The sequence below is a fragment of the Rousettus aegyptiacus genome, unplaced genomic scaffold (assembly GCF_014176215.1).
Source record: "Rousettus aegyptiacus isolate mRouAeg1 unplaced genomic scaffold, mRouAeg1.p scaffold_m13_p_6, whole genome shotgun sequence".
Lineage (NCBI taxonomy): Eukaryota > Metazoa > Chordata > Mammalia > Chiroptera > Pteropodidae > Rousettus > Rousettus aegyptiacus.
The window spans coordinates 98,446,653-98,463,866 of record NW_023416309.1 but is presented as its reverse complement, the minus strand read 5'-3'; the positions used below and the strand labels follow the sequence as shown (position 1 = coordinate 98,463,866).

At 35.8% G+C, this 17,214-nt stretch overlaps 2 protein-coding genes across 3 annotated transcripts; both read left to right on the top strand.

Moving 5' to 3' along the window:
• Positions 1-303: 303 nt before the first annotated feature.
• Positions 304-4,787, top strand: LOC107513871 (keratin, type I cytoskeletal 27). 2 transcript variants are annotated; one of them, XM_016150990.2, is made up of 8 exons: positions 304-795; positions 1,211-1,293; positions 1,666-1,822; positions 2,089-2,250; positions 2,331-2,456; positions 3,890-4,107; positions 4,314-4,363; positions 4,481-4,787. In XM_016150990.2, exons 1-8 carry the CDS (start codon positions 352-354, stop codon positions 4,621-4,623), a joined length of 1,383 nt encoding a protein of 460 aa, XP_016006476.2. In that variant the 5' UTR covers positions 304-351; the 3' UTR covers positions 4,624-4,787. The 2 variants fall into 2 exon arrangements, with proteins under 2 accessions (XP_016006476.2, XP_016006477.2); XM_016150991.2 differs by having other exon boundaries at positions 352-795; positions 4,296-4,363; positions 4,481-4,623.
• Positions 4,788-10,743: 5,956 nt separating this feature from the next.
• KRT26 (keratin 26) lies at positions 10,744-15,366 on the top strand. The gene is made up of 8 exons (XM_016150989.2): positions 10,744-11,184; positions 11,620-11,702; positions 12,106-12,262; positions 12,396-12,557; positions 12,639-12,764; positions 13,117-13,334; positions 14,555-14,622; positions 15,215-15,366. The coding sequence occupies exons 1-8, from the start codon at positions 10,744-10,746 to the stop codon at positions 15,364-15,366; spliced, it is 1,407 nt and encodes a 468-aa protein (XP_016006475.2).
• The last annotated feature ends 1,848 nt before the right edge of the window (positions 15,367-17,214 follow it).

Genomic DNA, 17,214 nt, shown 5'->3' with positions numbered 1-17,214 from the left:
TAGTCCTAAAGCCTGGAAGACAGGAAGGCTTACTCAGACTAAATTTGAAATGCATCACTATAATAATCTTGATAATGCTCCTCCCTGTCCCGTTTCCGAGATAACAAATAACCCCAAGGTAACTCTCCACCTACAGAAATGGACGCAGCAGGGTAAAAACAGTCATTAAAAAAAAAAAATCACCCAATTATGAATAATTCACGATGAGCTGGCGAGCACCATTTTGCTATGGGTAGCAAAGTTCATCAAGAAACACCTCGATAAGGTGTATATAAAGACAAACTGGACCATTCAAGCAGGACATCCGCCATCAGAGCTTCACTCCAGCACAAGCTCCGCAGTCTGGACACCATGTCTGTGCGCTTTTCTTCTGCATCCAGACGTCTTGGCTCTTGCGGGGGCGTGGGCTCTGGGAGGATGTCTAGTGCGGGAGCTGGCTTTGGGGCCGGAAACACATGCGGTGTGTCAGGTTTTGGAAGCGGTTTCTCTTGCGCCTTTGGGGGCAGCTCATCTGCAGGAGGCTACGGCGCGGGGCTGGGAGGGGGAAGTGCTTCCTGTGCGGCCTTCATTGGGAATGAACACGGCCTTCTCTCGGGCAATGAGAAGGTGACCATGCAGAACCTCAATGACCGCTTGGCCTCCTACCTGGAGAACGTGAGAGCACTAGAGGAGGCCAACACCGAACTGGAGCAGAAGATCAAAGGATGGTATGAGAAATTTGGTCCTGGTTCTTGCCGCGGTCTTGATCACGATTACAGCAGATACTTCCCAATAATTGACGACCTTAGGAACCAGGTAAGAAACTAAGTATCACTCCCAGCAAGGCTTTTGCTGTCAGCTTCTAATTTTCAGTGGTCTGTTATTAATATTAAAAATAATTTATGTTAAAATTCTAATCTTTGAACATGGCTCACTTAGTATCTGGTAGGAGGGAGGTATGCATGTTTATGCCTTTAATAACATTAAAGTATCAAAAACTGCCCAGTGTCTCCAGCTATATATTTGTAAGCTTTTCCACTGAAATAATTTTTTTTATGGCTGGCGTGGGGAGTAAAAGAGGCTGCACGTAAATTTCCCCATATTCAAAAGAATCATTATTGGAGACAGAATGCCAAGAATATTACTATCATTTTGTAGGTGACTTTTTTCCACAGAAGTTTGAAATTTAAAAAAATATTTTCTCACTCTTAATTAATTGTCCGATTATCAGATAATTTCTGCAACTACGAGTAATGCCAGTGTTATCCTGCAAAATGATAATGCAAGACTAACAGCTGATGACTTCAGACTAAAGTAAGTAGAGTTGCAGAGACACCAGAAAAGCTATCTGAACATTTCACTATTTGAGGTTATTTGAGATTAGCTCAATTCTTTGGGGGTTTTTTTGTTTGTTTTAAACTGAGTGTATATTAGAATAACTAGCTGAATCATATTTTTTACTTGGGAAATTTGGGGGCTGACACAAGTGAAAATGAAGATGATAAGGAAAGAGAATTTTGAGTATCCCCATTCTCTTGCTTCAAAGAAGTTAATTTATTACATTATGGGCAGTCTAACTAAAGTTTTGACTGTATATTAAGTTTGTCCTCAAAACTTAATTTGCGTTCTATGATGACCTAAAAAGTGATGTGACTAATGTGATGAAACTTTCAAATATTTTCTAAGGTTCGAAAATGAACAGGCCCTTCACCAGAGCGTTGACGCAGATGTCGGCAGTTTGCGCAGGGTCCTAGATGAGTTGACTTTGTGCAGAACCGATCTGGAGATCCAGCTGGAAACTCTGAGTGAGGAGCTGGCTTACCTCAAGAAGAATCACGAGGAGGTAGATGCTCTGTCTCCCTCGATTTCACAATCTGCCTTCCTCCCAAATTTTAAAAATCAGTTTCAGATGACAAATATAACGTCTTAAATCAATATTCAAGAAAGAACTTGCCAATTTCTCCATATGGCTTACATTGTTTGAAAAATGTCTCTGTTTGTCCTCCTTAAAAGAAACAAACCCTAAAAAAAGCTTCTAACTATATGGATGTTCGTTTGGCTCCTTTAACAATATTCAGACCCTAACAGGATTGAACAAATTTCTTCCAGGAAATGAAGGCTCTGCAGTGCACCGCTGGGGGCAACGTGAATGTGGAGATGAACGCGGCCCCTGGCGTGGACCTCACGGTTCTGCTGAACAACATGCGGGCTGAGTACGAGGACCTCGCCGAGCAGAACCGCCGGGATGCGGAGGCCTGGTTCCACGAGAAGGTGATACCACGCCAGGGCGCGCGTACGCGGTCCTGCGTGCTGTTGCAAGCGTCACCCTAACTCACCTCCTAACGTTTCAGAGCGCCTCGCTGCAGCAGCAGATTTCTGACGACGCTGGCGCCACCACCTCAGCTCGGAATGAACTTACTGAGATGAAGCGTACTCTTCAAACCCTGGAGATTGAACTTCAGTCCCTCTTAGCAATGGTAGGTTAAAATATATATATATATATATATATATATATATATATATATATATATATATATATATTTACTTTAGAAGTTGAGGGAAAAAATCAGAGAGTTTTCTTCCCCACGATAGTATTTATTTTCATTTTTATCCATGAATTACTGTGATTGAAATAAGACACATGTGCATTTTGCACAATAGAATTCTCTTTGCCCGAACATTATACCTAGATGCTAATAATTATAATAATTATGAAACATTAGAAGTGAGCAAATACAATTATTTTGAGGTATTCGAAAAAAAATAAATTTTACCCGGAATCTTCTCTCCAAAATCAAAAGATCAAAAGTCACTGTGCATGGAGTGCAAAAATATGTTTTACCCTTTTTACCTTCTTCATCTAGCATTCCTTTTGGCCACTTAATTAAGGGCACTTACAAAGTCTTTTTTAAGCAGCATAAACAAGAAGCAAAGTAGAGGCATGAAGGTTGCCTACAAAGCTAAACATGAATGATGATAATAATAACCGTTTATTATTAAAGGTTTGCCCAACACTTTCACCCACATGAGCCCACAATAACCCTGGGGCTTGGGCACGGCAGACTTTATAATTCATGTCATTATTTCCAAAAGAAGAATCTGAGAGTCAAAGAAGTTAGGCCATTTTCCCAGAGTCCCACAATTGGATAGAAAGGAACCAGAGCTTCTCTAGATTTTATATCTCCCAAGTTTGTACTTTTTTCACTCTGGCTCATAAAACTCCAGAGTTTATACACAAAGAGGCTATGAATGTATAAAAAATTAGGGCTTTATACAAAAATTCTTATAGTTGAAAGGATAACACACTCTCATCTTTATTCCACATAAAATAACAGCAAACATTCCTCTGTGGGATAAACCTTATAGAAACGCATGTGGATTCACAAGCCAATGAATCAAACGAAAGCCTAAAAAGGTCATTCTTTTCTATGGTTCATTCTACTTCTGGAAAGTATATGCGGTTTACTACAGGGTTATTTTTTAATAGGAGAGCTACAATCCTCATAAGACAAGGCTCTATCACATGATTAGAAATGAGGTAGCAAAATGTAGGGAGACTTTTGTTCCTGGGGAAAGTGGAAAATTGTGTCAAACTCGACAAGCACAGGCTATACTGAGGGAGAGAGACAGAGATCTTTACACTGTGCACTATGAGGAAACAACTTCACCTTTGCTAATACTCCTGGGCATTTGAGTAACATTCACCGTCGACTGTGTTATTCTCAAATAGAAGAATAATATGATATCTAATAAAGGCAACAATTAGTATTGAACAAGCGAAAACTTTCAGAAAAATATAGTTATCAGCATTATGTAAAGATAACTCTCTTAAGTATCTCTTAAGTGCTTTGCCTTATTCTAAAATAATACTGTGACATTTTTTACTAAACTATGTCTTAATGATCCTCAGAAACACTCCTTAGAGTGCTCCTTGTCGGAGACAGAAGGCAACTACTGTGCACAGCTGGCCCAGATCCAGGCTCAGATTGGGGCCCTGGAGGAACAGCTGCACCAGGTCCGAACTGAGACCGAGGGCCAGAAGCTGGAGTACGAGCAGCTCCTGGACATCAAGGTCCACCTGGAAAAAGAAATTGAGACCTACTGCCGCCTGATAGATGGAGAAGATGGGTAAGTACTGCTTCCTTTAAGAAAACACTTTAAGATTATCAAAGATGTTTTGAAATCAAGTACAAAGTATGTATCATTTACATCACATGTACATGAACCCCTTCTAGTGTTAAGACCCAATGATCTTCCATCCTAAATCATTATTTTTCAGTTTCATCAGCAAAACAGAACGAAATAATTAATACAAGCTCTCTAAACTTTTACAGCTCTTGTGTTAAATCAAAAGGCTACAAAGGACCAGGGAATCAGATAAAAGGTAAACAAAAGCTGTCTTGAGCATTCGATGTTTATTTGTATATGTTTCAAACGATGAGTTAATTATTTTCCCTTTATGGATTTAACAAATTCTAACAATTCATATGTGTAATTTTAGAGTCATCTAAAACCACCACGATTAAAACAATTGTTGAAGAAATAGATCCTCGTGGTAAAGTTCTCTCATCTAAAGTTCATACCACAGAAGAGAAACCCACCAAAGTCAACAACATCAAGAGTGAACAGAGGGTGCCTTCCTGAACCCTAAAAGAATGACCTCAAATGAAAATATCAAATTGAAGCTACATTCCTAAATAAGGGCCCTCTTATTTTTCTGCTTTACTTCCTATGAATTATTTTTAGAATAGTAACATTTCTTTCTCTGTGGATGGTGTTTCAATAAAAGTTCTTCCTGTTGCAAATCATCCTAACTGGTTCTGGTCAATCTTTGTATTTTAAATGTAACCCCCAATGGGAGCTGAGTTTTGTTTTTAATTTCTTCTGTTTAATTCATTGGTCTTCACAAGTTAGGGGTAAGTTTAACAGACAAACAAGTTGGAGTCTTTTTCACCTTTCTGTAAAATTAAAATTTTTTTCTTCCTTCTGTAAATATTTATTAAGTACACACTAAGTGCTGGTAATGAAAATAAAACAGATAACAGAAATCTAATCCCTGAATGCAACATGCTCTTAGAATGAAAATAAGGAGTTGAAGAATCAGAAACATTCTAAAAATAAAAAATAAAAATAAAAAAAAACTAGAAATGGTGCTATTAGAAGGTAGAAGGGAAAAAGGAGAGATGGGGGGACTGGATAGGGCTAGTGGGGAAATTCCATGATGTTAGACTACAAAATAAGTCTTAACAAATTTAAGAAGACTGATATCATATCAAGTATCTTTTTCAACCACAATAGTATGAAACCAGAAATCAATAACAGGATGAAAATTGGAAAATTAAACAATATGTAGAAATTATATAACATACTTCCAAATAAACAAATGGGTCAAAGAAGAAGTAAAAAGGGCAATAAAAAAATATCTTGAGACAAATGAAAATGAAAATACAATATACCAAAACTTATGGGATACAGCAAAAGCAGTACTAAGAAAAAACTTTATAGTAATAACTGCCTACATTAAGAAAGAAAAAAGATTGAAAATAAACCATCTAACTTTATATATCAAGGTTCTGGAAAAGAACAAATTAAGCCCACGGTTAGCAGAAGGAAGGAAATAATTAAGACTAGAGCGGAAATAAATAAAATAAAGACTAGAAAAACAAGAAAAAAGATCAACAAAACTAAGGCTTGGTTTTTTGAAAAGATAAAATTGACAGATCTTTAGCTAGACTACCAAGGAAAAAAGAAAGAGAACCCAAATTTAAAAAATTATAAATGAAAGAGGAGACATTGCAACTGATGCCAGAAATACAAAGGATCATAAGAGAATACTAGAACATCTATATGCTAGCAAATTTCATAATCTAGAAGAAATAGATAAATTCCTAGAAACATGCAACCTACAAGACTAAATCATGAAGAAAAAGAAAATCTGAACAGAACAACAATAAATAAGAATGAATCAGTAATCAAAAATCTCTTAGCAAAAAGAAGCCCTGGATCAGGTGGTTTCACTGGTGAATTCTACCACTCAAAGAAAAATTAACTCCAATTCTTCTCTAACTCTTCCAAAAAAATCGAAGAGGAGGAAACACTTCCAAACTTATCGCACAAGGCCTGTATTACTCTATATTAAAGCCAAACAAAGACACTACGAGAAAAAGAAATTGTAGGCAAATAACCTTGATGAACATAGATGTAAAAATCTTCAACAAAATCCTAGCAAACCAAATTCAATAACATATTAATCTCTGGTTCAACATATACAAATCAATAAATGTGATATACCATAATAATAGAAGAATAGACAAAATATTATGATCATCTCAACAGATACAGAAAAAGGTGTTCACAGAATTCAACACCTTTTCATGATAAAAATGCTCAACAAATTAGGTATAGAAGGAATGTACCTCAACAGAATGAAGGCCAAATGTTACAATCTCATAGCTAATATCACAATGGTAAAAAACCAAAAGCTTTTCTTCTATATCAGGAATAAGACAAGGATATCTCCTCTTGCTTCTTTTGTCCACTACATTACTGGAAGTCCTGGCAAGAGCAATTAGGCTAAATAAATACATAAATAAGAATTAAAAGTCACCTAAATTAGAAATGAAGAAGTAAAATTATCTCTCTTTGCATACGACATGATCTTATATATAGAAATCTTTAAAAACTTCACTAAAAAACTGTTTGAGATAATAAACAAATTTGGTAAAGTTGCAGGATACAAAATCAACATTAAAAAAATCAGTTGCATTTCTGTGCACTTATAACAAATTACCCAAAAAGGAAATTAAGAAGGCAATTCCATTTACAATAGTATCAAAAAAATAAAATAAAATACTTAAGAATAAATTTAAACAAGGAAGTGAGATGCTTTTACACTGAAAACTATAAAACATTAATGAAAGAAGTTAAAACAGACAGAAATAAATGGAAAAACATCTCAGGTTCATGAATCGGAAGAATTAATATTATTAAAATGTTCATACTACCAAAGAGATCTAAAGATTCAATGCAATCTTTATCAAAATTCCAATGGGACTAGGAAATACAAAAAAAAAAAAAAAATCCTAACACTCATATGGAAAAACGAAAGGCCCTAAATAGCCAAACAATTTTGAGAAAAAACAAATCATATTTCCTTGTTTCAAGCTATTGTAATTAAAACAGTATGGAAGATATACAAATGTACAATAAGCACATGAAAAGATGCTCAACATCATTAATTATTAGGGAAATGCAAACCAAAACCACAACGAGCTACTATCTTACACCCATTAGGATGGCTACTATGAAAATAATAGAAAATAAAAGTGTGGGAGGGAATGTAGAGAAATTAGAACCCTTGTGCACTGTTAGTGGGAATGTAAAATAGTATAGCCTCTGCAGAAAACAGTATGGCAGTTCCTCAAAACAGAGAAAGTAGAATGGTAGCTGCCAGGGGCGGAGGGAGGAAGGAATGGGGAGTTATTGTTTAATGGGTAAAGAATTTCACTTTTACAGATGAAAAGAGTTATGGAGATGCATAGTGGTTTCACAACATTACGAATGTACTTAATACCTCTAAATTGTACACTTAATATGGTTATGTTGAGAATTTTATGTTTTGTGTATTTTACAATAGAAAAAATGGGGGGTGGGGAGAAAACAGTGTATTACTGGCATAAAGACAGACATAGACCAATGGAACAGAATAAAGAGCCCAGAAATAAACCCATTCATATATGATCAATTGAGCTTCAAAAAGGGGGCTAAGAATACATAATGGGGAAAGGATATTCTCTTCAGCAAGATGTTGGGAAACTGGATATCCACAAGTAAAAAGGATGAATTCGTATCCCTATCATACACTATACACAAAAATCAACTCAAAATGAATTAAAAACCTAAACATAAGACCTGAAACTGTAAAACTTCCCAAAGAAAACATAGAGGAAAGCTCCTTGACTTTCTTTGATCTTAGCAATGATTTCTTAGATTTGACACCGAAAGTAATAAGCAAGAAAATCAAAAAATACCCTTAGGATTTGTTAACATAGCTTCCAGGAAAGAATCAATAATAGCCACCATACCCAACACTAACTATGTGCTAGCCTCTATTCTAAGCATCATTTAATCTTCACAACAACCCTAAGAAGCAGGTACTATCATCACCCTCTTTTTACAGGTAAGGAAACTGAGGCAGAGAATGGTTGAATAATTTGCCCAAGGTCACACGGCTAATAACTAGAGTTGTTAGACTGCTAATCCAGGCAGACTGGCTCAGAGTCTGTTGCTTAACCACGGCATAATACCATGTAAGTGAAAACCTCATGATTCCACCTTCCTTCTAGAGAAAAAAAGGGGATAAAAACAACTAAGTGCATTCTAACTCCCATCAGTTTGAGGTTAAGCAAAGTCACCAGAGTCTCCTCAAACAAACCAGGGAAGGCATTTTGTGGAAGGAATTACGCCAGAATCTGTGTCTCAGAAGAAGAAAAAAAAAAACTAAGAATTTAGTGACAAAACAAACCTCACTCATGTTCAAGAAAAATACACATCTAAACCCGTCTAACAAAAATGTAGAACATAAATTTTAAACAATGGCAAAAGATTGTGAAGCATGTTTGAAACTAAAAACTAAATTTATCAGGAGAAAACTAGTGTACGATCATTAGAATAAGATAACATAATGAAAAAGTTCATCCTGAGAAAAGCAGACATTAACATTGCATGACTTAAAGTTTAATCCAATTCATTTATTTTTGAGTACCTACAATATGCACATTATATAATGAATGTTCGAATACCTAATAGATTCTGAAGAAATGATAGTTACATGGCTGAATATCTGTTTTTTACAATGAATAAAATAATCACTCCTAAGGAAGAAATATACAGATGGAAATGGCCTAGAGAAATTAAGTCTATTCCACACTTCCAGAAAGGACTAAAGCATACCTAAACTTTTGTAGTAACTATTATCTTAGAGGAAATATCTATGGTTAAGAAAATTCAAGAGATTTACCCTTATGAGTGAATAAATGACAACGTCTTAAGAAGTTAAGCATTATATGTTGCAGTTCTACTTTGATATAAAAATGTTTTGTGATCTGTATTGCCACTTAGCCTCAAAGCCAACTCATCTCTAAAATGCTTCTAATAATATGTTTAACTTATTTCACAAAAGATTATGTTAATTAGTATTTATGAACTATCTAGAGATCAGTAGATTATGTTAATAATACCTCATAATACCTCTTATCTGAGAAACTCAAGACATAAACTATTACATTGACAACATACTCTTTCTTGCTTTATTCATGGGAAACATGAGAAAAAGATTAAAATTTTGACCAGGTCATAATAAAATAAGTAACAAATCTCTGAATATGAGCTGCATCTTAACTTATCTCGCATTGTTCTAAACATGTGCCAATGGTCTGAATTATAGTTTATACTGATTATCTTAAAATACTTTTGATCAAAAAAAATCTATGCATTCTGTTCCACCAAATATTCCATACATGTTAAAGACAATAATGCTGAATATTTTTCAAAGCATTTAATATCCATGACATTGAAAAATCTCAAGCAGAAAAAATTACTGTTTCCAAACTATCCAAACTCATAATCATTTAACCAATCAATTTGTACCATTCTAAGTGACAGAGACTTGACCCTATCTGACTTGGCCACTTTATTATAATAATTTATGTAATTAACATTTATAAAATGTTTGTGCCCTCCAGGCTGTTTTACATAGTCATTAATTATTGGTACTGCTCAACATTCAGTTGAGACTGTTCAATGTTATTATTTTCATTTGCCAGTAAGGAAAAGAAGCAAAACCAGATAAGTTAAATTCCCACGGGCAGTAAGGCAAGAGAATGAAAAGTCTGCTTACTTATGGTAATTAATCTTCTATCTATAGTTGCAAATTTTGGTTTTTTAGGTAATAATGACAACATCCTTCTCTATATATTTTGCTCCCCACTCATCAATATGAAACTCACCTCTCAAAATAATTCGTAATGCTCTAAACACATAATTTTTAAACTAGAAGGCAATAAACAATATTTGTGAGGTAGAGAAATGAATCATCTGGAGACTCAGAAATTAGTTAAATGGACATTCTATTCCTGGACTAAACCAAAAGATCTCAATTCAAATAATTTTCTGTCAAGGCCACATAGTCATTAATTTTAGTTAACTTGATAAGCAGAGTACTGCAGGACTTCTATTATTTGTTTCCAATTTAAAAAAATTAATTAAATAACTTCCGCATTGAGGGTATCTGATTTTAATAAGATAGATGATACTCAATAAAGCATGAATAATAGAGATACTCTATAAGTATTTGCAAGACAATAGCAATGGACTTTTCTCATTTGATTTATTAACTCTTCATTATATGGGGTGGATAAAAAAAAAAAAAAAACTGGAATGTATTCCAGAGGTCAAAAAGACATACATTTACTCACATTTAATTTCGACCTTTGAAACTATGATTCACTGTTACTCCATCTGCCACATTTTCATATATAAAAATACCCTTGGGCACCTTTCCACCTACAGACTGGACAGTATTGAAAATCACCCAGTTATGAAAAACAACAATTAGGGTTGAGTAATATTCTACTATAAATCGTTATAGTTAAGACTGAAATGACCTACCAACTCCTATAAAAGGCCAATGGAACTAACGCCTATGGATGGTGTGCTTTGGCTTTGCTCCTCTTTGAGAAAGGGTCGCTCAACTGCGCTGTCGCCATGTCCTTTAGACTTTCCAGTGGATCCAGACGGGTCTGCTCACGAGCTGGCTCTGGTCGACTGTCTGGTGGAGGAATAGGCTTTGGGGCTGGGAATGTATGTGGTGGGTCGGGATCAGGAAGCAGCTTTTCTTGTACTCTTGGGAGCATTTCTTCTGGAGGAGGTTTCTATAATGGTGGTGGAGGGTTGGGGAATGGCAACTGTGCTGGTTTTCTTGGAAATGAACATGGCCTTCTCTCTGGAAATGAAAAGGTGACCATGCAGAATCTCAATGACCGCCTAGCGTCCTACTTGGACCATGTGCGTGCTCTGGAAGAAGCAAATTCAGACCTCGAGCAGAAAATCAAGGACTGGTATGAGAAATATGGGCCTGGTTCTTGCCGGGGACTCGATCATGACTATAGTATATATTTACCAGTCATTGAAGATCTTAAAAGGCAGGTAAGAAACATGAATTTGCTTACTTTAATTACAGACTTTGGGTGTACATAATCTAAAAAAGAAAATATTAAAAATGCTTAGCAAATGTATGTGTTGTAGAATTTGCTCACTCTGTATTCCTAGTGCTTAGGGCAGCGCCTGGCAATAAAAATTTATAGAATTAATGAAACAGAAATTTTTAAAATAGATATAATGATTTTGTTGCTCTTATATTTAGCTCATACTTTTTAATCATGAGTAATATAAGTATCCATTATTGTAAAAACTTACAGTTGGTCTCTTAATCTCTGGACATTTATTAACTGAAGAAAATCCAGATTAATGTAGAAAAAATAATACCAAAATAGATGTTCGATGGGTTAAGAAGAATCACACTTAAATCTGGAGTCTCCCTTGACTTGGAATTTGACATTTTGCACAATCTACCCTATTTAGATTATTTCTGCGACCACCTGTAATGCCAGCATTTTTCTACAAAATGACAATGCCAGACTGACCGCTGATGACTTCAGGCTGAAGTAGGTAAAAAGTAATAATTATAAGAAAGATAAAAATTAGTAGAGAGTAGAGAACATATCTTTTGCTTTAAAAACCAACATGTTTTTATAAAGTCAGACTAGATCACTGAAGAAATTAAATTAAATGTCTATAGGAAGAGCTATCATAAATTTTAAACAATATGTTTATTCCACTGTTAAATTAAACACATTGGATGACAAAAATCAACTTTGAAGAAACAACACCTCCAAAATAATGTTCATAAATCAGTAGGCGTTCCGAAGTGTTTCATCGCTTTTCCATCACAACGAGCTTCGGAAGTGTGTACAGACACCATATCTTTCATTATATGAAATGTCTGGAAAAGTTGCCCTTTGCACCTGCCTCTGATTACAATTCTCAAGCTCTTTAATAACCTTTCAGGTATGAAAATGAGCTTGCTCTACACCAGAGTGTTGAGGCGGACATCAACGGTCTGCACAGAGTGATGGACGAGCTGACCCTTTGTACAACCGACCTGGGGATACAGTGTGAAACACTAAGTGAAGAATTGACGTACCTCAAAAAAAATCACAATGAAGTAAGGACCCTGCAGGATGACTTCATATAGTATGGGATTTCCCTCCTTGAGTCCGCTATCCATTTCACAGCAGAATGGGACTCTCTCAGTCAAAATTTACCTTGAGTATTAATACTGATGATCCCTTTTCCAGGAAATGGAGGTCCTGCAGTGTACGGCAGGGGGGAACATCAATGTGGAGATGAATGCAGCCCCGGGAGTGGATCTAACTGTTCTGTTGAACAATATGAGGGCCGAGTACGAGGACTTGGCCAAGCAGAACCGCAGAGACGCCGAGGCCTGGTTTCATGAGAAGGTACAGATCATATACCAAGTGACTTATATGTTCAGTAGACCACCAGGCTGTTCACTAACCCTTCTGAAAACTGTGTTTCAGAGTTCTTCGCTACAGCAGCAGATTTCTGATGATGCAGGCGCTGCCACGGTAGCCAGAAATGAGCTGACGGAACTGAAGCGCAATCTGCAAACCCTGGAAATAGAACTTCAGTCCCTCATGGCCACGGTGCGTAGGAATCACCACTGATTTTAGTGTGCGTGTGTGTATGTGAATACATATACTCTATAACTAAGTATATTTAACTAAAAACATAAGACATATTAAACAAATACATGAATATATTTATGATCAAGAATTTTGTCCATAAACATTACTTCTGATTCACCAATCCCAAAACTTATTTAAAAAGAAACTATTTTTAATGAAAGAAAACAATTTTTTAAATCTTGTTAATGCAGATTTTAACTGAAAAGATTCGGCCCTCGTACAAATATTTCTTTCCAACGTGAGAATGTTTAAAATGTGAACGTGCCATTTATCAGTTCCACAGGCAAGCCTTGCTTTGTTATTCTTTCAGAGACGTTCCTATGAATGCTCCTTGGCCGAGACTGAAGGCTGTTACCACCTTCAGCTCCAGCAAATCCAGGAGCAAATCGGGGCGATGCAGGAACAGTTGCAGCAGATCCGGACGGAAACAGAAGGCCAGAAGCTGGAGTATGAACGGCTTCTAGATATCAAAATCATTTTGGAAAAAGAAATTGAAACTTACTGCACATTAATAGATGGAGAAGAAAGGTAATTATTAACTACTGAAAATTAATCAAATGATTAAAATATTAATCTCATATCAAGTAGGTTTTCTCAGCATACATATATATATATACCAATATTACATCCTAGACGTCCTGCTCTAAAGATCATTCCTATACAAGTGAAGTGAAAACAAGCAGCAAAATCAAATTTCTAAGTATGTAAAGTATTGGTATCTATAATAATATAGAGAACATTAAAAAAGAATGTTGAACAATTCCTGTATTTCAGTCCAGGGGGAAAGTTGCTTTCAGTGATTTAGTGTGGAAGCACATTTCTTATACTCTTTTTTTTATTATTACTTCAGTAGTTACCATACATGCACCCTGTTTAAGTGGGTTATTACATTTTCATTTGAAAGATGAGCAATGAAGGTACAGGAAGATTTCATTGGAGAAGGCACCTACTGGTAGCCAAGAGTCAACATCCCTAATATTGTAAACCTGGATGCGAATTAGACAATTAGGTGAATCTGAGTGCATTGCTTAAGTCCTGTAAACCCTGGTTCCTTTATTGTTAAAACTGTGATAACACGAAAATCATACTCCTGACTACTTTTAACAAGAGTGCCTCACTACGTAGGTAAAGTGCTTATGACAGTGGCTTGCACGCAAAAGGTACTCGGTAGTCAGTGGCTATGACTAAATACTTTCCCATGGTCGCATCATGAGTCAGTAACATCTTAGGCATCTTCCAAGGCCAGTGCCAGCCCTCTACAGCATATTCTCATAAGAACCCAACAGTGATGGCTCCCTCTTTCGAACAAGGTGCCTATAACACCATTCATTGTTCACTTTTCTTTCAACCCCTTTCATGTCATGCTATAGACAACTTTTTACTTATATATACTTCATTTTATTTTCAACAGTGTAAACTGCTTGTATCTTGGCCCTCCGTTTTCTACAGCACCTAGCCTAGCACCTTCTGCACAGGGAAGGCAATTGACTGGAGTCAGAATGAGCACTTGAAGTCCCATATTGCTAGAGGAAAGTGATAATCTGGTCACAAGGGAATTTCTGATCATAAACATCCATTTAATCTCTTCTTTCAATATATCAAAGTCATGAAAAGCTTACTGTCTCTTAAACATGAGAAGAATTTAAATCTAATTGCAACTAGTACTCCAAAGTTTTTATTCCCAATTTATAGTTATTTATGAGCCCCCTAATGAAGGAAAAAGTAACAATGTACTCTTCTCTTCTCAGAAAAAGCAAGTCCACGTTTTGCAAATCAAAAGGGTATGGGCCCATAAATTCCGAAAATCAAGTCAAAGGTATAGAATGGTTTTTTACTTGGTATAACTCTTTTAAACTCCAGCAGTTGTAGTAGATGAGCCACTTATTTGCAAACTAAATAAGACTGTTTCTAAGTTTAGTTCTAGTAAATGAAAGGATAAGGTCAAATCATTATGACAGTTCTTAATATTTGTATCCCATATTCCTGTAAAACAGATATGGTCAGGTTATAAAATTACTGAAATGAGGAACCATTCCTCCAATATTTTTCTTACTTAGAACCTATTATTTTCACAGTGTCAATGTTTTGATAGAAGAGCAACTTTATTTTAAATCACAAAAATAGGGGAAGTTGGTGTTTAAAAAAAGACTTTACTTGCTTTGGGCCTCTACTTGCCTGATACATATTTTAATCCATGTTTCATTTATGCTTTCAAATACCCATTGCTCTAAAAATAGTGGTAAACACAAGAAAAATATCCAGCCTTGCTAAGCAGACTTCAAATACAGTATTATATCTCTGTTTACTGCAAACTTGTAAACACCATTTTTGAAGAGTTTACCCATCATGACTAAAGACCTTTCAACCTGTTAAGAATGAGTACTAAACTTTCATTTATTTTATTTTAGATTCAAAAGAAGAAACTGTTGTCAAAGCCGTGGTCAAGGAGCTAGATCACCTTGGCAATGTCGTCTCACTGACAGTCCACTCAGTTGAAGAAAAATCCTCTAAAATAAGCAATATTACAATGGAGCAACGAGTAGCTTCTAAAGCACCATGATGAGGGGAAAGAGAGTTATTTTTTTTTAAAGGCTACCTTTGCAAATTCTCATTGGCTGAATAACCTAAGGAAATCATTCCTTTCTGTTCTTAAAAATAAAAAGGCTAAAATTAGGTTTTCTTCTCTCCTTTTTCTCAGGTTCTTTGCATGTAATCCTTCTCGGTGCTACATATTGTATGACATCATTTTTAAGATATTCTGGAATAGGCAAAATTATAGACATAGAGAAGTGATCAGTGCTTGCCTGGAGCCTGGAGCTGGAGCTGTGAGGAGAAGCTACAAAGGGGTACAAGGGAATTTGGGGAGCAGAGGGTAATAGAACTGTTCTATATCTTGATTGTAGTGAAGATTAATGACAATGCGTTTTTTCAAAGCTCAAAGAACTGTATATTTAAGATTAATTTTACTATGTGTATATTAAACCTCAATAAATCTGACTAACAGGAACTGACAGAAAAATTAAGGAATCTATCTTAAAGAAAAATGTGAATGTATCCAGCATTATTAATAAGAGCAAAAAGTTGGAAACAATTGAAAGTCCCTTAATATTGCTTACTATTAGGTTCAGCCTTGAGTAACAATAACAAAATAACAGGACTTTACACAGATAGAAGTTTATTTCTTTCACACACAGAAATCCAGAGGTAGGCTACTCAAGGCTGGGGTGGTAGCTTTGCACCGGAGCATTTTCAGAGACCCAGGTTCCTTTCAGCTCTTCATTCTGCCATACCCACAATGTGGCCCTGGCTCATGGTCCAAGATGAAGCTCCAACCATCACATCCAGCCATCACGCTCCTTTCAGCAGAGTGGAGGAAAGGGAGGAGAAGGGACGGAGACTTGTGTCAGCTTCCTCTTAGATGAAGTTTCTAGAACACGCCACAGATACTTCTGTTTACATCACATTGAGTAGCTTAATCACCTGACCACAGTTAGCTGCAAAGAATGCTAGAGAAAGCAGTCTTTATTATGGGCAGTTATTGCCCAGTTAAAAACCAACAGTTTCTGCCACATTAGGCATCTAGTCATGCCCTAAGGCATATTATGTAAGGTGAACAAAGCAAGTTACAGAATAACACATATAACACAGATGATTCACATATGGCATGCTATGTATATGTGCAAATGCACAGAAAATCATCTGGAAGAGTGCAAATGTCTAGAAGGGTAAATTATAGTTATCTAACAGAATAAGGAGGATAGAAGAGAGGGGAAGATGAAGAGGACTTTAACATTTTATTTTATACTCTTAGATATTTCTTGATTGGTTTACATCAAGAATGTTTGCATGCAAAGAGTAGAAGGGTGGTTGCCATGTTCATATCAGCATTATTCACAGTAGCCAAAGGGTGGCTGCAACCCAAATGTCCACTTATTCACGAGTGAACAAACCAAATATGGTATATAAATGCAATGGAACATTATTCTGCCTTTTAAAAAAAGGAAATTCTGACACATGCTACAACACAGATGAACCTTGAAGACAATATGCTAAGTGAAATAAGCAAGACACAAAAGGAGAAATAATGCATGATTCTACTTATTCCAAGTGCCCAAAACAGTGACTAGCACATAGTAGGTGTTTTATAAATATTCACTAAATAAATGAATGAATGAATTCATATGTTCGCAAGTCTTACATAATAAATATTCGTTGAAATTTTGTCCATAAGCCTACTTCCAGATTTTTAAAATTTTTCCACAATGTTTTGGGTTTTCAATAAATGGGAATCCACGGCCAAGAAAATAATTACTTACCAATGAATCTCACCTAAGCTAAACCACAATGAAGTAAAAACAGATGCAATGTTTCCTTCCGGGTTTGCTTCAAATTTTGCTAAGTCAGGAAA